The sequence below is a fragment of the Bidens hawaiensis genome, unplaced genomic scaffold, assembly GCF_021521415.1.
Source record: "Bidens hawaiensis isolate Kalapana, Puna unplaced genomic scaffold, B.hawaiensis_p1.1 tig00040231_1, whole genome shotgun sequence".
NCBI classification, from domain to species: domain Eukaryota; kingdom Viridiplantae; phylum Streptophyta; class Magnoliopsida; order Asterales; family Asteraceae; genus Bidens; species Bidens hawaiensis.
The window spans coordinates 58840-81062 of record NW_027497109.1 but is presented as its reverse complement, the minus strand read 5'-3'; the positions used below and the strand labels follow the sequence as shown (position 1 = coordinate 81062).

General features: G+C 33.5%; 2 protein-coding genes across 4 annotated transcripts; both read right to left on the bottom strand.

Moving 5' to 3' along the window:
• Positions 1 to 14: 14 nt before the first annotated feature.
• Positions 15 to 8622, bottom strand: LOC143591976 (basic transcription factor 3-like). Of its 3 annotated transcripts, XM_077072014.1 has the most exons (7): positions 8561 to 8622; positions 8357 to 8424; positions 5535 to 5683; positions 5385 to 5441; positions 5234 to 5272; positions 4500 to 4624; positions 15 to 147 (listed from the first exon to the last, which is right to left on the bottom strand). In XM_077072014.1, the coding sequence occupies exons 2-7, from the start codon at positions 8422 to 8424 to the stop codon at positions 103 to 105; spliced, it is 483 nt and encodes a 160-aa protein (XP_076928129.1). In that variant the 5' UTR covers positions 8561 to 8622; the 3' UTR covers positions 15 to 102. The 3 variants fall into 3 exon arrangements, with proteins under 3 accessions (XP_076928129.1, XP_076928128.1, XP_076928127.1); XM_077072013.1 differs by lacking the exon at positions 15 to 147 and having other exon boundaries at positions 4272 to 4624; XM_077072012.1 differs by lacking the exons at positions 15 to 147; positions 8561 to 8622 and having other exon boundaries at positions 4272 to 4624; positions 8357 to 8430.
• Positions 8623 to 17595: 8973 nt separating this feature from the next.
• Positions 17596 to 20905, bottom strand: LOC143591981 (basic transcription factor 3-like). The gene is made up of 6 exons (XM_077072018.1): positions 20864 to 20905; positions 19541 to 19608; positions 18802 to 18950; positions 18674 to 18730; positions 18547 to 18585; positions 17596 to 17923 (listed from the first exon to the last, which is right to left on the bottom strand). The coding sequence occupies exons 2-6, from the start codon at positions 19606 to 19608 to the stop codon at positions 17745 to 17747; spliced, it is 492 nt and encodes a 163-aa protein (XP_076928133.1). The 5' UTR covers positions 20864 to 20905; the 3' UTR covers positions 17596 to 17744.
• Between the last annotated feature and the right edge of the window lie 1318 nt (positions 20906 to 22223).

Here is a 22223-nt window from a genome sequence, read left to right as displayed (position 1 = left end):
CATAATGCAAAAACAAATACTGAAACATGTTTTCTAATAAAAAAGGGTGACAAAACAGTAATGCAAATGTAACAAGCAACAAAACATGCAACCTTATATCACTTATGACTTCTGTCCTTCCTCAGCAGCAGCTTCAAAAGTCTCACCGGCACCTTCACCCGCACCGACTGGAGCTTGCTCCTGCAACTGCTTTGCTAACCTTCTCAAGTTCGCCAAATTATCCGCACCTGTATAACACAACCAATTTCGCAAACAATTAACCTTTACAATTCCGAAAACTGAACCAATATGACCCGTTTGACCTTAACCATTTGACTTATACGCCTGGTCTAACCTTACCACTTGACTAATATGGCACGTTTGACCCATTAGCGGTTAAACTAGAGATGTAAATGAGCCAATTAGGCTCGTGAGCAACTCGATATCACCTCACCTAAACGAACTCAAGCCTTAAAATAAGCTTGTTTAAAGAGCATACCCAAGCCCAAGCTTCACTTATTGAGCTCGAGCTGGCTCGCAAGCTTAACAACCCTATTATATGTATAAACTTTATTTAATGTATTAACTAGATATTCATATAATACAATTTACTATATATGAATCTATGAAAAAAATAACTAATTAATATATATTATGTCTTATATAATGATTATAATAAATCTTTAATAATAACTTTTATTGAAACCGTGTATAAATTAATTAATAAATAATAAACGGACGAAGGCAAAGCCAAGATCGAGCTTTAAAAACAACTCACTAGCCAAGCTTGAAACAAGCTATAGTAAGTCAAAACGACCCAAGCCTAGTCACACTCGGACTTGGCTCATTTACACCTAAATGAAACATAACCCGAATCGGCACTTCAAAAGTAAACACGTCTAGATTGTTACATCAAGAGAAAATACAATGATATTTAACCATACCCAGCTGGTTGAGAATAGCGGGGAGTATCTCTCGTAAATCTGTCAAAAAACAATTTATTTGAATAAATTCCAAAGAATCACACATACATTTAACAATAACTTCAAAGAAAATATAGAATAGAAGGGTAATATAACAACATACTCTTTGTTTGAGAAGTACCACTAACTACCCATGTGTTAATAGCAGAAGCTTGAACTGTGAACAAACAAACAATTAAACACTATTAATATATAAGTAAATTTCCGCGTCCCCATGAAAAAATTTTATGGATCCGCCACTGCTATTAAACACACCATAAAGAAACTATAAAAGATGGTTGTACCTTGAGGGCTTAAAATCTGAATAACTGTGTCATCCTTAAAGATATTAACTTCCTCAATGAATGGTACTGAGTTTGCTCCTATTCTCTTCAATGTGCTCTCAAGCCTTTTGTCATCATATGTGGTGGTTGTTTCATGCACAGCCTTCTCATTCCTGCATGTTATATCAAATTGATCATATTATACATGGATCATAATATGCATCCAAAAAGATTGTTATCCATAATAATAATAATAATATACAAAACAATAAAAAGATAACTATTGTTGCTTGTTTTACATGATATCCATATATAATCTTCTTGATCAACACAGAAACAACTGAATATTTTGTAAACTTAGGTTTTTACTTTTGGTTTCAATATATATACTTCAGCCGTAAGTCAGCCATAAAAATTTAGGTTGTTGTTATTTCTTTTTTCCAAATGGGCTCTTGGGCCCAAACTTCTGGCCCAAGACTAAAAAATCTAAGACTTTTTCAGCACTGAGTTTAGGAAAAAAAAATAGGTTTAATATATTTGATCAGGGCTCTCAGGCCTTAATTGCTGCAGTCAGGTTTGGGCCACACTATAGGTGCACAAATCGGGTTTTTTAAATACCCGGGTTCGGGTATAGAACCGGGTTCGGGTATGACCGGGTATTGGTAGTAATCGGGTCGGGTTCGGGTAGGGTATTGTCTCTAAAAACCATACCCTATGCATCGGGTTCGGGTCGGGTATAGAACCGGGTATTCTAAAACCGGATATTTGAATACCCTATTATCGGGTATTGAAAAAAACCCTATTTACGGGTTTTTTTCGGGTATTTTTTGGTATAGATTGGATTTTTTAAAAGTTTACACTTTTTAGGGGTATTATTCGGGTATTTTTAAGGTATTTTTCGGGTATACATCGGGTATTTGAAATACCCGGTTTCGGGTATTGGAAAACCTCGGTTTCGGATTCGGGTATTACCGGGTACAAATCGGGTTTTCGGGTATTACCGGGTACAAATCGGGTTCGGTTCGGGTTTTAGTGCCAAAATGCATACCCTATCCGTACCCTACGGGTAGGGTCGGGTACGGGTTCGGGTATTAAAAACCCGGGTATTAGAAAAACCGGTTCCGGGTATTTATTTCGGGTCGGTTCCAGATTCGGGTTTTTTGTGCACCTCTAGGCCACACCGGCCGGAGTTAGATTTGTTGTTAGTTAAAACAAGACCTTATAAAACAAACCAAAATTGAAACGAACTTAGCACAAACAATAAAATTATAAAATTTAAATGTTAGGTTAGATATTACAAAAAAATATATACTATAAAAATAGAAAACGGACCTTTAACTAACGAACATAAACAAATGAACGCAGACAAATAGGGCCGGCCCATAGGGGGGAGTCAAGGATGGCGACCAACCCAGACCCACTTTCCCGAGAGGCCCATAATTGTTAATGTATATGTGTGTGTGGGTGTAGTTTATATATAATTTTGTTTTAAGATAAAAACATACAAAATGTCTCCTTGGTGTAACGAAAAGATGAGTGCATAAAACCAAAGGTTTAGTGCTCATAGAGTCATAGTTGGTTTTCTTTTTTCTAGGAAAAAAATTCCTTTGTATTTTATATGGGTCATTTTAGCAAGTTGTTTATTATTATTTTTTTCTTTGGCCTGTATTGTCTTGGGAAATACGATCCAATTGGTAAAGTTCTCACTTTATTTGTCACATAATAAAAACGTGATTTTAGGTGCTTTTTCCCGAAATTTTGATGGATTCTCGGTGACGACCCTGCCAACGAACATAAATGAACACATTATCGTACGTTCAAGAACACAAATGAACAAACACAACCTCTGTTCATGTTTGTTCATTTAACTTACCGAACAAAATTTCTTGTTTTTGTTTGTGTTCATTCATTTATCAAACGAATGAACTTTCCGCCGAACGGTTCAAGAACTGTTCGTTGAACATTCGTTTCGTTTACATTCCATGTCCAACTATTTTTGTTCTTTCTATATTTGGAATTGTTTCAAATGATTTAGTGATAGAATCATAGAAACAGAATACACTAAATCATCAAGTGTCCTTTGCTGTCCATTTTAGAAAAGTAAAATTAGAGTTTTCTTATAAAGTTAGTATGAGCATTGTTTGGTTTTTCTTGGAAAAATAGGCAAAAGGACGGGCAATGGCGTAAGCTACCGAGTGTTTATGCCTTTGTCATTCTCGTCGGGGACCTCCTCAACGTTCATATAAGCCCTCCACCCAATTATATCAATTGTTCGTGTAAGAGATCAACGTTCATATAAGCCCTCCTCAACGTTCATATAAGAGATCGACAAATCGTCCATCAACAAGTTTTTTGAAGATATCAAATACGCAAGTTCCACGTGGATCAAGCATATGGAAAAACCAAACTCTTTAGTAAGATTAGACTGGTTTAAATTTAGTTGTGAATTATGTTTTATGTTCTGCTTTTGATGTTGTCGAAGTTTCTCTACCTTCTTACTAGTGTTGCTCGTTTAGTGAATCCTTTAGTCGTCCAATCCTTTAGTCGTCCAAAAAGAAGGTTTTTCTTAGAAATCAACTAGCTTAACAACATTGTCCCTTTTTAATTTTTATCGAGGTGTGACCTCATTCTATATATAAACTAATTTAACTCTCACATGCGTGCGCATACACACATATACGTCACATTCTTTTTTAAAACCAATATATTATAGTTTGATGAAATTATTTATTCAAACTTCATTAAATTAAAGTTTAATCGCATTCGTAACATTTTACACAATAAATATTTTTCAAATAATAAGACAATTAACCCATTGTTATGACATTATGATACATAACTAAAACTTTCAGTAAGTTTGATCAACTTTTTTGTACTAAAAAAGTAAGGTATCTAATAATATAACATGCTTGTTTATTATTTTTTTGATTGTTAGATGATGTTAGTATACTGGCTATTTTACTATTATTTAAATAGTTTATTTGCTGGATGGTCTTACTATTTCATAAAAATAGATCATAACCCATAACCCGAAGCAACCAATTCGTAACATTAACAGTTTGAAATCGGCACCTTTAGAAGCGAGTACAAAAAGGCGAGTAAAACAACATAAATATCCCTACAAGTTACATAAAACAACAGATACCAAAACATGTTTTCAAATAAAAAGGGTGACAAAACAGTGATGCAAATATAACAAACAACAAAACATGCAACTTCGGATTGCCACCTATGACTTTTGTCCTTCCTCAGCAGCAGCTTCAAAAGTCTCACCAGCAACAAGTTCTGGGACTTCATCATCATCCTCTTGTGCTGATGTGGCTGCAGCACCTTCACCCCCTGGAGCCTGCTTCTGCAACTGCTCCGCTAACCTTTTCAAGTTCTCTAAATTATCCGGGCCTGTTAAACGCAACCCATTTTACAAAATGTTAACAGTTACAAAACCTGAGCCAATAAGACCCGTTTGACCTTACTAGTTTGACTTATATAACCCGTTTAAACCTTACCCGTACAACCCATTAGAGATGAAACTACAGGTATAGCTCAAATCCAGCCAAAAATAAGCTTGCTTAACCCGAGCCCAACCTTTCCCTTATCGAAGCTCGAAACAAGCTTATTATTATTTATATAGATGTTGTTTATCGTATTAACTATAAATTTATTATATACAAATCTATGATAAAAATAACTAAATACGATATATTGTTATATATGCAAATCGTAGCTAAAAAGCATGCATAAATAACTACAATTGCATATAAATTAGCTACTAAATAAAAAACGACCCAAGCTCGAGCTTAAAGAAATGACTCAGGAGCAGAGGTTGAGCTCCAGAAACAGAGCTCTAAACAAGCTCTAGCAAGTCAAAGCAAGCCAAAGCCAAGGCTAGTCGAGTTCATGCTTCGCTGGACTACACCCTTAGATGAAACATAACCCGAATTGACGCTTCAAAAGTAAACATGTATAGATTGCTACATCAAGAGAAAGTTTATGGACAATTAAACATACCTAGCTGGTTGAGAATTCCGGGGAGAATATCTTGTAAATCTGCCAAACAAAATCCCATAATATAAAAACATAAACCAATTTGTTTGACAAAAGAATTACAAATACACTTAACTTCAATGAAAATAAAGAATAGAAGGGTAACATGACATACTCTTTGTTTGAGGAGTACCGCTAACTACCCACGTGTTGGCACCGATAGAAGCTTGAACTAAGAACAAAACAAACAAACAAACAACACTTAATTTAAACAAACAACTAAACACTACTAAAGACACCAAAAAGAAACTATAAAAGATGGTACCTTTAGGGTTTAAAAACTGGATAACTGACTCATCCTTGAAAATATTAACTTCCTCAATGGATGGTATTGAGTTTACTCCTATTCTTTTTAGAGTGCTCTGCAGCCTTTTGTCATCTGTGGTTGCTGTTTTATGCACAGCCTTCTTCTTTCTGCAAATCACAAATTATATCATATTTGTTGATCATATTACAAATGAATCATAATATGCATCCTAAATGATAATATCCGTAACAATATACAAAACAACAAAACACAAAAAATTGTTTTACATGAACTCCATGATCGTCTGACTTGATTAACACAGAAACAATTAAAATTCAAAAGCTGTTTGTCAAATTCGATTTTTACTTTTGGTTTATTCATATTTAGTTCAGCTGTAAGATATCCATAAGGCCCAATTATTTAGAAAGAAATAAGTTAACTTTCTAAAAACAGGGCTCTCGGGCCCTGATTGCTGCTGTCAGGTTTGCGCTTGGACCATCCAGAGACAATTAAAATTCAAGAATTCTCCAGACAGAGTTTTAAGTAAAATAAGATTTTTATTTTTCGAACCGGGCTCACTCCTAGTTGCTGCCTTCAGGGCGTCCTGTTTGGGGCCAAACCAGCCCAGGACTGATAAATTATGAATTCTCAAATTAGAGTGTAGGAAAAATTAGGTCTATTTTTTTAAACAGGAGCTCTCAGCACTAATTGCTGCCGTCAGGTTTGGGCCCAGACCTGCCCGAGACAAAAAAATATGAACAATTCTCAGGACCAAGTTTAGAAAAATCTAGGTTTATTTTGTAAACAAAGCTCTCCGTTAATAGCTGGCGTTAACTTTGAACCCAGTCCAAAACTGAAAATCTTTTTTAACATGTTAAATAGACAAAACCGTTTTAATGCTTTCACATCAATATTCAATTATCTTTAACTTGGCTTTTATACTTCAAATCTATCTATATAATAAAACCTACACTGTTTTGACAAATGGCGAGTTTTTTTTTTTACCAAAACAGGTATTAACCAAAATAGTTTTTTTTGTAAAGACAATTTTCTCACTTGTTAATATATATATTTAAAAAACATAGACCAAAAAAATAATAAATCTTGCATTTTCTCAAAAGTAATTAAGAATGGGTTCTGAAAACTGTTTTGTAAATTCATATTTATTTAACAAAACCGATAAAGTTATATATTTTTTGAAATCGTAAGCTTTACGAGTGTTAGTATCTTAACCGATGACGAACCAAACTGATTTCGACTAAACATCGACACTAATATCGGAACCAGAGCATTTTTTTCAATAAACTACTTATATTAGCAATTTTATTTGTTTATTATAATTATTAAACAAATTTGTTGTTTGATTATTGTCTGTAATTATAAATAGTTGTTTTTTTCTTTCAATCGACTCATTGTCAATTTTATTTGTTTTTTTTTATTTTGTTTTTATTAATCATCTTATTATTCTTTTGACTTGATTGTTATCCATAGTTATGAGTAGTTAATTATATGTTTTTTAGATATTTAATTTAATGTACACATAGTTATGAGTAGTTCATTTTATTTTCTTTAATATTTTTAATATCAACTTCTATTTCTCTATAACAAAAAAATGAAAATAATCCAATCTTGTAATATTTATCTGGCCAGATAAATAATATAATATTGGATTATTTTCATCTTTTTTCGTTATAGAGAAATAGCAGTTGATATTAAAAATGTTAAAATAAAGAAAAGAATATTTTTTTGGTTTTCATCTTTTAGAAGGAACATGGGTACATAAAATTAAAATATTGGAAAAACATAACCAACTACTCATAACTATGGATAACAATCAAATAAAAAAAAGGATGATTAATAAAAAAATAAGATAAAAACTAAAATAATTAAAAAAACAAATAAAATTGACAATGAATCGATTGAAAGAAAAAACGACTATTCGTAATTATAGACAGTCAAACAATAAAATTGTTTACTAAATAATCATAAACAAATAAATAAAATTGTTAAAATATGTAATGGAAGTTTATTGAAAAAAGGCTCCAATTCCGATTATGCCGATATTGGGGGCGATGTTTAGTCGAAATAAGTACGGTCCGTCATCAATTATGATATCAATACTGGTAAAAGTTACAACATCAAAATATATAGCTTTTATTTAAATCAGTTTTGTTAAATAAATAATAATATAAATTTAAAAAACAGTTTTCCGAACACATTCTGAAACACTTTTGGGAAAAAAAATAGAGAAAAATAAAAGTTCATTTTTTTGTCTATGTTTTTCTAAATAAATTTTCTTAAGAGAAATAAATATTAACAAGTGAGAAAAGTAACCTTACAAAAAAACCCATTTGGTAAATATTTTTTCCTCCCAACCCATTTTGGTAAAAAAATAAAAAGGTATGTTTTTGACACTTGTTGCTCATGACCTCAAAAATTAATTACAATTTAAAAACCAACTAAATCCCTAAAATCATTCACTACCATTTATTTGTCAATTGATCACTATTAAATACCAATTTGACTAAAAGAAAAAACTAAATAAATACTTAAAAATGTTTTAAACACTAACATACAACAGCCTCTTAATATGATAATAAGTTTATTGTTTTTCGTAATTTGCTTAATTATTAAGCATTATGGGTAGTAGACGGGTCTCAAGCTACATATAAGTCGTTCTTAATTACCAAAATAAATACTAATATAAAAGCTACTATTAATCATAGTATTAATGTTATTTTAGCTTCCATAAACATGAATCTAACTTGAAATTATCCTCTATTAATCAAAACCCAACCCAGATAATAATAATATTATTATTAATAAGCAACTAAGCATACCTTCTCATGCTACCTTTCCCACCGGTGCGAACAGCACCGGCCATCTTCATCAGCTTCTCCACATTCATCTGCATCAATAATAATAATAATAATAACCCATCAAACCTTTGAACACCCAGAAGTTAAAAATCAATAAAGCTCACAAATTGAGCTGATAATACTCAATCAGTGACTGAAATGATGAGACTTGTTGAATCAATTTACCTTTGCGGTGGATAGATAAGTGAGAGTTGAGAGTGGGTGAAGAGATAGATAAAGATAAAACCCTAGCACACAGTGGTTTGGACATATATATATATATATATATATATATATATATATATATATATATGCAGCCCTAGATCCGGAAGATATCTAGTTTCAAGTTGCTACCCCTGTACTACGCTGTAATAACACAAACCTCCTTTTTTATAGCATTATTGTTTTAAGTCAAATCTGAATAATTGATGAGCTGAGCTTGAGCTTTACTAGACTTGGTCTAGGGTCGATTTACTTACAGAGAATTCAAGCTCGTTTATTATTTTTGTATATACTTTTTGGTTTTACTTTTATGTGTAGCATAATATATATTGTTATGTACATTTAATCATGATTAAATGTACATTATAATTATTCAGTGTGATTAATTTGTTATTCCTAAGTTCAAGTCAGCGGTGGCTAAGCTTGGACATAAATGGAAAAGGGTCTGACTCAAAGTTTCGGGCAAAAACCACCCAGGGGGGAGGGAGGAGGCTCAAATTTTCAGACAAAAATGGATAAACTTACACTATTATACAAATTATCAGATGAAAACGGGTAACTTTACACTACTACGCAAAAAAAAAAAAAAAAGACGGACACCGGGCCTAACTATGCTTCGCCCGTGCAAGTCAGGTTGTCAAGGGAGTGTTTGGGCCTCCCCGAGTTCAGCCCAACAAAGGTTAAAGTCTCATTAAAACAAGAACAATAATAAGGCCCTTTACTTTGAAGCCCAAGCCTCATTTAGACTTCCCTAATTGAAACACAAGCTACATATGTTAGTTTCTAACCTTTTTTCTATTTGATATGAAACATTTTTCCTGTTTGAAGCATATCAAAAGGTAGAGGTTTAAAAATAATTCAATTAGGGCCTGCCAACATGGTTTATAATCCAACCTACTTCGCTAAAAGAATCGGGTTAGCTCAAACAGGTTTGGATTGGACCCAATCCGCTAGTTAGTTTGTATAGCAGTTCATAGTCTCATACTCTCGTTCTTGAAGCCGGTTTTGGTCCTAAACTGTATCAAAAAACATGCTAAAATGATTTTTTATCATCCCAAACCGGTTTCAGCCCTATTCAAACGGGCCCGGATAATGTTAAACATTTACATTCCCCCATCCAAACCGGTTCCCAACCCGATTAGGTTTGGGTCAAACCGGTTTTAACCAAACTTTGATAAACCCAGGTCAGTTTATAGCCCGAATTGGTTTGGGTTTGTACATGTCTAGCAAAAGTTAGCATATATAAGTTTTTCTATGGTGTTTAATTTGAATGCTTACTTGATACGTTGTATTAGTCTCTGGCATATGTGACGAGTTTTGACTAGTTTATTTTTTGCCCCGTACCGACAAATAATCACATGTGCATGAACATCACATGTTTTTGGTGATTTTTTAACAATGAGTGAAATAAAAAGACTATTACTGGCAAATAATAAAATGAATATTACTATGAGCAAAGTAGCACACATTTGCATAGATATTATGGTAGCATTCCACATAGAATTACATGTATTAAGGTACAGAAACCTTAATACTCATATGTTTTTACAGATGTACACACTTTAATATACCAAAACTATTTGTTTAACATTTTTCCTTCTGGATCAACCTTTTTTTTTAATCTAAATAATTTGAACATATTTATAAATAAAATATAACCCAAAACAAGTAGTCAACCCATTAGTAAGTTAACAGTCAACACGGTTGAAAAGCGAGTAAAACATCATAAACATCCCAAAAAGTTACACAACAAACAAGTCAGGCCGCAAACCTGAACACAAAACAAAAGATACTAGAACAACTTGTAATAAAAACCACACCTTTCAACCGATCTAACACACACTAAACTCCACCCCGCTCGATGCCATGACCGTCATTGTCAAATGTGGTAAGATACCTGATTGCCTCCTGCATATCTTGTCCTATGACTTGGGGTTGGCTCATGTACTCCCGGTGAATTGACAGCAGCTCATTCACCAATGTGTTGTGTCTGTTCGAAGATGCTGCATATCGGTTGCCTGTGTTGCGCCGTTCGTTGTTGTACCGCCTGGCAACTTCCGCAAGAGTCGAGAATCTAGACGTGGCAATCGTGTGAGCTTCAGCAGGGTGCAAAATTCGATAATGTTGTGGGAAGTCTGTTTCACCTATTCGCTCATACATTTCACCCAGGTTCTTAACCTCATGTTCCACCCGACTGTCGTTAAGTACTGGTGAATCAGTTACCCAAATTGAATCATGCACAAGCTTAAGTAAACCCATTTCAGTCCAACTGATGATTACTGCCAGATGATTACAGACACTGTTCACCCAATTCAGACCAACCCGATTCGCCAGGATAATTGTGAGCAACGCAGAACGAATCTTGGAACTTCTGCCCACTATGTTACGAATGTTCATTACAGTTGATACTGACAACAAAACGTCCCCCTTTCCCGGCACTAAGTCGCCATAAATGCCTGCCACGGCCGTAAGTGCAGCCGTTCTCCTTTGCATAACCCCAGCGTAGCTCCGCTCATCAATATTCTTGTAAATGATCAATGCCAACTGGCCGAAAATTGCGAGAGCCCTGCAATTGTCAATCCAAGGTTGAAGTGTTATGGCGCATTCGGCCAATGTATCTTCGGTGACCTCTCTAACCGTGTATCCTAATTCTTGGAACATTTCTTTGGCCAAGGGAAGCAACCCGGGGAATAGACCTGCAAGAGCACTAAGGTAGAATGCCGCGCTCTGATGCGAAGTGTTAGTAGAGTTATTGCATTCAACTACACTGGTGTGGATGATCTCCGTTGTTGCGTCGTCTTGAGTTCCCGGGACGAGCATTATCAACTCGACTCCAGATTCCAACTGACTCGAAGCTTCACCACCATCTGCCATCTTCTCAACAGCGGCTAACAAAACAAATTGACGAAAAAATTTGCAGAGTTAACAACTAGGGGTGCAAACGAGCCCGAGCCGCTCATACTCAAGCTTGAAACAAGGTGAGTTTTTTAGAGCTTAGGCTCAAACAAAGCTCGTTTATTAATCGGGCCCGAGCTTTGTATGGGAAGCTCATTCAGGCTCATCAAGCCTTGTGTGTTATTAAGTTTTGCCTTTTTTCGACTTCTATGTCTTACAATTACATGGTTGAGCTTCAGCTTGTTTAAGGTGCTACATGAGCTTGAGCCGAGCGTAAGCTTGCTTAAGGTTTTTATCAAAATATATAAAAATAACTAAAACGTATATATACTAATTAATAAATGATAAACAAGTTGAGCTCGAGCCGAGACCAAGCTTTAAAAAGCAGCTCGTTCGCCGAGTTTTTTCTAGCTCGAACTCTAGTGAGTCACAACGATCCTAGATGAGCTCATGGTAGTCTCGTAAGTCACAATGAGCCTAGTTGAGCTCAGGCTCGGCTCGTTTACACCAAACAATCATTAGATAATAGAATGCCCAAAAAAATAAAAAAATTGTTACGATAAAAAATGTGTTGTGTGAATCAATTTATAACCGCAAATTTAGTTCATAACTCTATTATCAAATAAATTGCATAAAATGTGCTGAAAAATAAAGTGATTTGTAGAATGAGTTTACCTCTTTGGGTATAGGATAAATGAGAAATGAACCGTCGAGTTACTTGGGAGTGGTGAGTGAATAGATAAAAACAAACCCAAGCTACAGTAATAATAACTTATCTATACTCACTAATAACGCTACAAGTTTTGCCATTTGTCACTCATACATTAAACCTCATTCTTTCTAACAAATTTATAATATTAAATAATAGTTATCATCCTTGAAATTTATGCTTCAAAATTTGTTAATTTAATATTTACTTCATATTTTTTTTTCCAAACATGTGATATTTATAACTATCTTTTACTTAACACAAACCGAGCTACATCTGGATAATGGGTAAGCGAGTAACAAGTTGCGCCGCTATCGCTTTTTGAATCGCAAAGCCTATTCTACTAAATATAAATCCTTGGTTCCTCGGGCTCTGCGAGTCACTATGGACCACCTTTTGCATACGACTGTATTAATAGTGTTTAGCGGGTTTATTGTTTCTTGTATGCTGATTATTTATTAAATATTGTATTTTCAAGAGCTATCCGTGTAGTACACGGGCCTCAAACTAGTATAAAGATAAATAGTTTCACATTGTTACCTTGCACTACGGTACCATCGCATGCTTGATCTTACTACTATTTTGGTTTAACCGACCTTTTAAGTCGTACACACTAGTAACCAAAATAATTTGGTGTCGAGTACAAACATGATATAAATCAACCTAAAAATAAATACACGTCATCATGCTGTAATTATCTAAAAAAATTAAAATAAATAAATACACAAAATTTAAATAAAACATGATTATCCATTTAATTCTAGGCTTAAATATATTATTTTAAAATAAATAAATACACGTCTCCCACCCTAATTCAAATTCATACTACATCAATATATAAACCCTTAATTTAATTTTACTTCCATTCATTCATCTTGTTTCACATTAATCAATTAATCTTCCTCTAAGTATGTATATGTTATATTGTTTAGTCTTGTTACGTTTTATTAGTTCAATGTTTACTAGAATTGTAATGTTATTAATATCATGATTATTGTTTTATCGATTTGTAGACAAAACTGTTATCGTTTGACAATGGCGATAACAACTGAGTTCGGTTGTCATGAGGAGGTGATCGGTATTGAATCTGTTGGCGCGGTTATGGAGAATGTTGAGGTTGTACCATTGGAGACAGAAGCTACTGATTATGACGTTCTAATCATCAATACAAGTGCGGTTTCACAAACTGAAACAAGCGTCGAATCGGAGGATACTACAGAATATGTTGGAGAGAATCATGTTGATGATGTGTTTAGCCAAGAAGATGTTGGAACACAATTGAGCTATGAGGATGAACCAACACAAGTGCAACATAAGCTACCACTAATGAAAGGTATAAATAGTTATATTCTTAGCACTTTTATTATGGTGTGCATGATACCCAAAAATCAAACCGAAACACTAATTAATTGGTTTGGTTATATGTTTTTTGTAATACTTACGGTTCGGTTTGGTTTTGCATGTAATAGAATCCGAAAAAAACAAACTGAACCGAATTTAAAGATTTTTTATTTTACTTTTTTATTTTAAGTAATTTATAAGAACTAAATAAATATATAGCTTTAAGTGTTTTAGCATTAATTAGTTCTTTAGTTAACAACATGATTTATGCCTAAATTTATTATTTTCAGTAAAACTTATTTTTGGACCCAAAATTTTCAAGCTCAAATAGTAAAACCGAAATAAACCGAACCCAAATCGTAAACCCAAAAAACTGGAACCACATGGTTTTTAAATATTCAAAGACCAAGCTAAACCATACACACCCCTAGTTTTTATACTGTTTTATAACTTCAACACCCATGTAAACAAGTTATTGTATATATGACATAATGTTTGTTATTAACTTATTATCTTTTTCCTAATTTACTATTTGTATTTTTATGGTTTATCTATGTTTAATATATAATAAAACTGTCCCCTTTTATGATGTAACTGATTTTGTTTTAAACTAAAAGCTAAATAATGGTAATTTTAGATAACTAACATCTTGATAAAAATGTTTCCTCAACACTAATATTTAGTTTGCAAAATGAATATTGTTGTGTTTGCATTATGCATTTTTTGCATAAACTTTATTTTTGTTTTGTGTATTTTATATAAAGCCCAATAAATCCCAAAAGCTGAAATCGAGCCGTTGTAATGGCTCGGTTATAGTTTTGAATGGTTTGGTTTTGGTTTTCGATGATCAAAACCGTGATTGTTGGTTTGACTAATGATTTGACCTAAAACCGGACCATAAACATTCCTAAATTCAAGATTATTAATATAAATATTGAATGAGAAGTTATCAAAAAAGTATATTATTTAAGGTCTTAAAGTAAAGGATAATGAATAAAAGGTACAAATGCTTATGTTTCTTACTATTTCTTTGACGTCAATACATGTAAACAACTTTTTGTATATATGACTATATGAACTTAAATAAATTTGTAGAGAATGTTGATGATGTCCTAAACTTAGAGGATGATGGAGTGGAATCATTCAATGGAGCTGAACCGTTAGAGACAGAAGCTACTAATGATGTAATCGTTAATGTGACTGTAATTTCAGAGCGTGTAGAAGACAATTTTGATGAAACTCAAACAAACACTCAATTGAAGGATAGTGTTGATACTGATAAGAATACTGATTATAATACACGAACTGAAATTTATGATGAAGAAGAAAAGCTACAATATGAAGATGAGGAGGCTCCCCTTATGGATCAACCTAAAGTAACCTTTCCTGACACATTTGTGAGTGTTGACATCGATATTCAATTTGGCTCATTCGAGCGTCTCAATGATAGAAAAAGTGTGCTATTAAACCCCGAGATTGAACCCGAATGTTTTACCAACACTTACATTCTTGAACCCGTTATCAACGATTTACAAGCCATTAACTCGGGTCTCGACCAAGATGAAATAAAATCCGTGTTAGAAATTACTGATTTAGATATACAAAAGACGGTTGAATCTGTTGAGTTGGAACATTCAGGTGATCAAAGTAAGGAAAACGTGTTAGAGGAAGTTGAGCTAATACCGAAAACTGAAGGAAATAAGTTAACAAAAGAAGAGATTGAGGCTATGTTGAAAGAAAAAAACCGGTTAGATTAAGATATGAAGGAAATTAAGGCCCAAAAGAGAAAGAAAAGAAATGCGCTAAAGGCTAAAAAACGGTCCGAGAAGCGAGCCCGACAGGAGCCCAAGAGGAGGCCCAACAACAAGAGAAGGTACGTTTAAAGTTTAAACTATCTTTTTTATTTCCTTTAGCTTTTTTTTATATTTCAATTTTTGTATATTATAAATAATTAGCTCATTAATTAAATACAATTGAGATGAATTTCAACTCGTTACATCTTTAACTTATTTTATACATCTTACTCATTTGACTTGTTGTTGGGCAGATAAGGTTAAAGCGGTTGAGAAAGAGGGAAAAGAAGCGAGCATCTCAAGAAAAGAAGCGGGCATTGGCAGTTGTAGATGCCACCAACAACAAAGTTGATGACGAGATTGTTGTCGAGTCAAAGACATCAAATGAATTTGAAAAGCAACTGAAACCGGCATTAAGAAACAAAAACCGGTGGAGCCATCGAGGAAATATAATAATCACTTTCGTGGTTATAATTTTGTGGGTTGTTTCGTCTGTTCATTCCTCCATGGAGCAAAAACCTATTGCAAGCCCACAACGAAAAACATACATGTTTTAGAAGTGACACCAAAACTAGAATGTTTTTATATATTTTATATGCTTTCTAATCTAACACTTTATTAGTATTAGAAGTATAATAGCAGTGCACAAAAGTTTAAAGTATGGGGTCTTGTAAATTGTTGCTTTGTGATTAATGATATTTACTTTTCAGTAACAAAAATTACATGTAGGAAACGTCTAATATTGTATTATTATTTTTTATTCATAGCATAAAAGCATTTATAACAATTACTCACTTCATATAAAGGAATAATCATAAAACTTATTAAGAAATTTATTTCTCAGGGGACTTATTATTTAACTTACTAAAAGTAAAACATTAAACCCTTTGCCTTCGGCAAGATCACAAACGAGGATTTTGGCGATTGCAAATCCGTCCAAGCGCTAAATGTTTTTGGGTTTCTCCACCCAAAATGAACTCTCTAGCGTTCATTTTAACACCCCCACCACATTCCTACAAAACAGGTAAATTGAAACCCATTTGCTTAAACCCGTTCACTAATGTTGATTATTGTTTAAATCATCAGAATTGACATGCTCGTAGATGAAGCCAAATTTGGCTTATGAATTGAATATAACAACTTGGATTAATCTTGGAATTGTGATATCACTATCAGATTGATCGTTCGGTAGGACTCCTATACCTACAACATAGAAATTTTTTGGTTGGCAAACACATACATTTTCTACTCTACACGCACGCATAAAAGAATTGTTGGTATTTTTAGTATGTATTATTGGATTAACTTGGTGATCTAATAAATGTTATTAGTTATTAGTCGGTTAGAAGATGCGGGAATGCATGCTCGTTTAATTCTAATAACATTTTTTGTTTATTGGTTTAAGCATTTTATTAAGTCGGTAATTTTGGGCCAAATCATTTATTTATGGTTAAGTATGTGATATGGGCTTATAACAACTTGTATTGGGATTTAACTTGCTGGGTTTTGACCGATCCATATGGCCACATAGAGGTGCAAATCGGGTTTTTCTAATATCCAGTTTCGGGTATTGAAAAATCGGGTATTTGTCATATCAGTTTAGGTTCGGTCTGAGTATTGTCTCTAAAAAACATATCTTATGTACCGGGTTCGGTCCGAGTATTGTCTCTAAAAAACAAGGTATTTGAATACCCTATTTTCGGGTATTGAAAAAACTCTATTTTCAGGGTTTTTTCGAGTATAGATTGAGTTTTTTAAGGGGCACTTTTGGAGTATTTTTCGGGTATAGATTGGGTATTTAAAAACCCGGTTCCGGTTTTCGGGTATTCCTAGGTAAAAATGGTGTCCGGTTCTAGATACGAACTTTTGTACTGAAATGCGTGCTCTATCTGGACCCTACGGGTAAGGTCGTTGGGTACGTGTTCAGGTATTAAAACGCCGGGTATAAAAAAACCTAGTTTCTATAAAAGTAAAATTAAGTAAAAAACATAGTATTTGTATCCAGGTTGTTGCTAGTGCTGTAAATAAGCAGAGCGGGCTATTAACAATAACCGGTTTTAACTATTTGATCAATAACCAGTTTTACAGTTGGTGATTGAAGAGGAATGGGTCGGATCACGATAAATAGGAACAACCCAAATAGTATTTAATGATATAAATCTCATGCAGTCCATTAAGGGGACAAAGGGAAAACCTATGATCGACTAATGGAATGAAAGCCGTAAAAAAACAAACAAAATGGCCAATGGTAAGAGCAATAATGGCATGCAAAATGTTATTTGACCATAGAAACAGCATTCCCATAAGTTGCAAGTAACATCAAAACTGAGAATTTAAAATGGCTTTTTATGCAAATACCGCATTTTCAATAATAAAGAGCAAAACAATGCACACTTAAATGTTCAATTTCTTAAGATTTTTGCCCTTCCTCTGCAGCAGCTTCGAAAGTCTCACCCGCCACAAGCTCAGGGACATCATCGTCGTCCTCTTGTGCTAACGTGGCAGCAGCAGCACCTCCACCGCCACCTGATGCTTCCTTCTGGAACTGCTCTGCTACCAGCTTACTCAAGCTGTCTAAGTTATCCGTTCCTGTCGAAGTCAACCCAAATAAGTCAACTCATTACAAGTGACATTAAAAGCAGTTTATCTAACGGGTCACATGACTTCGTTGTCCATATTACTGATGATTAAAATATCGTTAAAATAATATAATTTCTTCCGGACAAAACGATTAGAGCACGAACATTTGAATACACGTTAAGCAAAGTTTGACTTGGTCAATACTTTTCAGTTTTCATCCGTTATCATACAGATGAAACATGAATTGGCCTGGCCCGTTTTGTTAAAAATGGGTTCAAATTATAATTGTCAATAACAAAACCTGATTTTTTTAACGTCTCAAATGTGTTTAGGTTACAATCGGTTATGGGTCAAGTCAAGTTTGATCACCCTTAACACTTTTCATTTAGATTAATTGAATTTGAACTTTATAAATGACAACTATATTATTACTATAACAAGCTTAATTGTTTTAAAAATTCAAGCAACTTTTAACAAACTAATGACGTACAATACACCTTCTTTATAGTTAACCATTGCAAATTAAACCGCCTGACCAACCTTTTCGCCTAACCCAAATCGGGCCATTTGTATATAAATGGTTAAATGATACCACATTAAAAGAAAAAGAAAAAAACAGATTATAAACATACCAAGACGGTTGATAAGGCCTGGAAGAATATCCGTCAATTCTGGAAATAAAAAAAAAACAAAAAAGTAGGTCAGGAAATTAAAAATAAACTTTTAAGAAATAATCAAATAAGTGAACTCTGAACATACTCTTTGTTTGTGGCGAACCGCTAATGACCCACGTGTTGGCAGCAATATAGGCTTGAACTGAAAAATAAGTGTTAGCATGTTATAAAAAATACTTGAACAAAAGATGAAAAAAGTGTTAGTTTGAGCACCTTTGGGATTCGAAAACTGGATGACTATATCATCCTTAAAAATGTTAACTTCCTCAATTGACGGAATTGCGTTTACTCCTATTCTTTTTAAAGTGCTCTGCAGCCTTTTGTCATCTGTGGTGGTTGTTTTATGAACAGCCTTCTTCTTTCTGCATAAAAAAAAATAAATCGCACTTCTTTCATATGTAATCATATCTTGTATTGCAAGAAACATCAAGTATACAGCATGAAAATAGCCATGATAATATATTCATCTAAAAAACAATACCTTTTTAAGTCTTGCAAAAAAACTTATCTTTATTATTAATTTACATAAAATCCTATCAATACTTCATGTAATAGACTTATAGACCTCTTAATCATAAGGCACGTTTCAAAAAACAACATTCTTACGTGTACATGCATATAATTTTCATCCAAAATAAGTTACAAAAAGCATTAGATTTCCCCGTCTTTAAACATCAAGAACTAATAAAAAATGTAATACATTTTAAGGTTTGCGGAAAAAAACTTATCTTTGCTAGTAATTTTCATATGATCCCAACAACAATTCATTTATTATGTAATAGACCTCTTAATCAATCATATGACATGATTCAAAAAAACAACATTTTTACGTGTCCATGCATAATCTAAGGCTCTAACTTAAACATCAAGAATATATATCACAAAGCACAAAACAGCGAAACACACGCACACAAACAGACATCTAAAACACTCAATCATAAAGGAAACAAACCTTCTCACGCTACCCTTCCCGCCGGTGCGAACAGCACCGGCCATTTTCATTAGCTTCTCCACATTCATCTGCCATAAACACATAGATAACATCAACACAACATATTATTTACCAATATCAAACTGGGAGGTTCAAAAACATTCAGAAATGCTAAAATACACAGCATCAACACAAACACACTGACATAAACCCAGCTGTTGATAAGCAAATTACGCTGCATAAACTAGGGGTGTGCATGAGACCAAAAAACCAATCTGAAACCGAAAAAACAAACTGACAGTTTGGTTATATGATTTTGTAAAAACCGAACTTACGGTTGTGTTTTGGTTTTGCATGCAATAAAAACCAAAAAACAAAAACAAAACGAACTAGTCGATTTTCATTTTTTATGTTAAGTAATTTTTTTTATTTACAAAATGATTTAGGCCCAAATTCATTATTTTTTGGCCAAAAAAAAAAATTTGCCCCAAAATATTCAAGTTCAGACGTCAAAACTGAACTCAAATCAAAAACCAAACCAAACAGTTTTCAGAATATCAAAAACAGAAGTTGCGGTTTTAGCCCAAAACCAACCTAAATCGAAAAACAAAAAAAACCAAAGTTTAGGTTTTATCCCAAAATCGACCGAAACCGAACTCAACCCAAATCAAATACCAAAAAAAAAACCGGAAATCGAACGGCTTTCAAATATTCAAAAACCGAAGTTTCTGCTTTAGCCCAAAACCGACCCAAACCAAAATGTGCATAACTATAAACTCAGAACCATCCAAATTAGAACTAAGTCAAGTCAAGTAACTTATCAAACTACAAAACCCTCATCCTTAATTCGCTAAAATCGTCATATAACATAAACCAAAAAAAGAATGTAAACATCTCAAATCGAATATTAATTTCAGAACCGACCCAAAACCGAAAACAACCCGTTTTTTAAAAACTAAAAAACCAAAGTTTCGGTTTTTGGTTTTTTTATTATCCCAAAACCAATCCAAACCGAACCCAGATCAAAAACCGAAAAACCAAAACCTAAGATTTTTCAAAAATTCAAAAACCAAAGTTTCGGTTTTTTAGTACAAAAACCAACCCAAACCAAACCGTGCACACCTATAAACTCATAATCATCAAAATTAAAGCTAATTCATGACAATTAACTTATCAAACTACCAAACCCATATCCTTAATTCGCTAAAAACCTGTTAATCTAACAACAGTTAATTAAAATGATTATAAACATCTCAAATCGAATATTAATTTCAGAACAAATCAATTTACACAGCAACAACACAAACCCAATGACTGTAAATATTAATTCAGTAATCGATTTACCGTTGCGTCGATTGGATGAACTGAGATAACACAACAGATAAACTAAACCCTAGCTTGTTTAATACTAATAGTGCTTTGCTTTTATATATACACACATACATATACATACAGAATAATATATAAAGTTTTATGTTGCTACCTTATACAAGTGTTGGAATTACATTAATCTCCCCTTCTTTTTTAGTTTGTTTAACCGGTACCGACAATGAAATGTTTGTGGATCGTTCAGTGTGCAAAGTTCGTTTATTTAATTAACGAACACAGACATGAAGTGTTAGAATTGTGTCTTGGGTAGTTGGTTAACGGGCAAACAAACAAGAGCACGTTCATTTTCTTTGTTCACTTACGACCAATTATGTTTGTTTGTTTAAGTCTGTGTATGTTTACTCGTTTACGTTTGGTCATTTAGTTCACTGAGAATATAAACAAACAGAAAATGTTTTTTTTATTCTTAATGGAAGAGCATGAACAAGAAAACTAGGTTGCTTATCGAGTAATTATGTAATTACATAATTATTCTACTTGTATATACAATTATTCTACATGATTTTCTAATTAACACGTTAATTTTATTTGTATTTGATCTTATTTATCATAAATTCATAATACTACAAGAATTTGTTATACGGATATACCTTGGCCCAAGTTTTTAGATAGAGAAGCCCAACTCACTAATAATAGAACAAATTGACAAGTATGGGCGTATAACCAGGTGCGGATCTACGTATTCGATTGCGGGTTCACGGGAACCCACTGAATTTCAGATTTTATATAGAATGTCTATATAAAATATGAAAGTGAACCCATATGTTAATCTTGAGTGAACCCTTAATAAAAGTGTTACTATGGTGTAGTGGTAAACCCCTTATATTCCTAGGGTGACTACTTGAGTTCGATTCCTTTCATATTATAGTTGAAGTCAATATATTTTCATCATAGGCAATATATTATGACCCTTTACATTTTTTAATTAATAATCAGTACCGGGTCAGCATTTTAACCTGTAAAAGTATCCGATGAAATGCGCCTCAAAGCCAAGTGGTTATGGATACTAAGAGATATTTTATGGTTTTTTTTTTAATTTATAATAAGGGTGTTTGTTTTTTTTGTTATTGTGTATTTTTGTTACGTGGTAACTCTTAACCGACCCAACCCGAACTGTCGAACCGATCCGAACCGTCGAGCTAATCCGAACAGTGAACCCACTGGAAAAAATTCTTAGATCCGCCACTGCGTATAACGTATTGAAGTAGAGGACCATAGGTGCACAAATTCGGTATTGTCATAATCATGAACCTGGTAGGAACCGGTTTCAGGTATGATTGGGTTTGCCGAATTTTGACTGGGTTGGGTTCGGGTA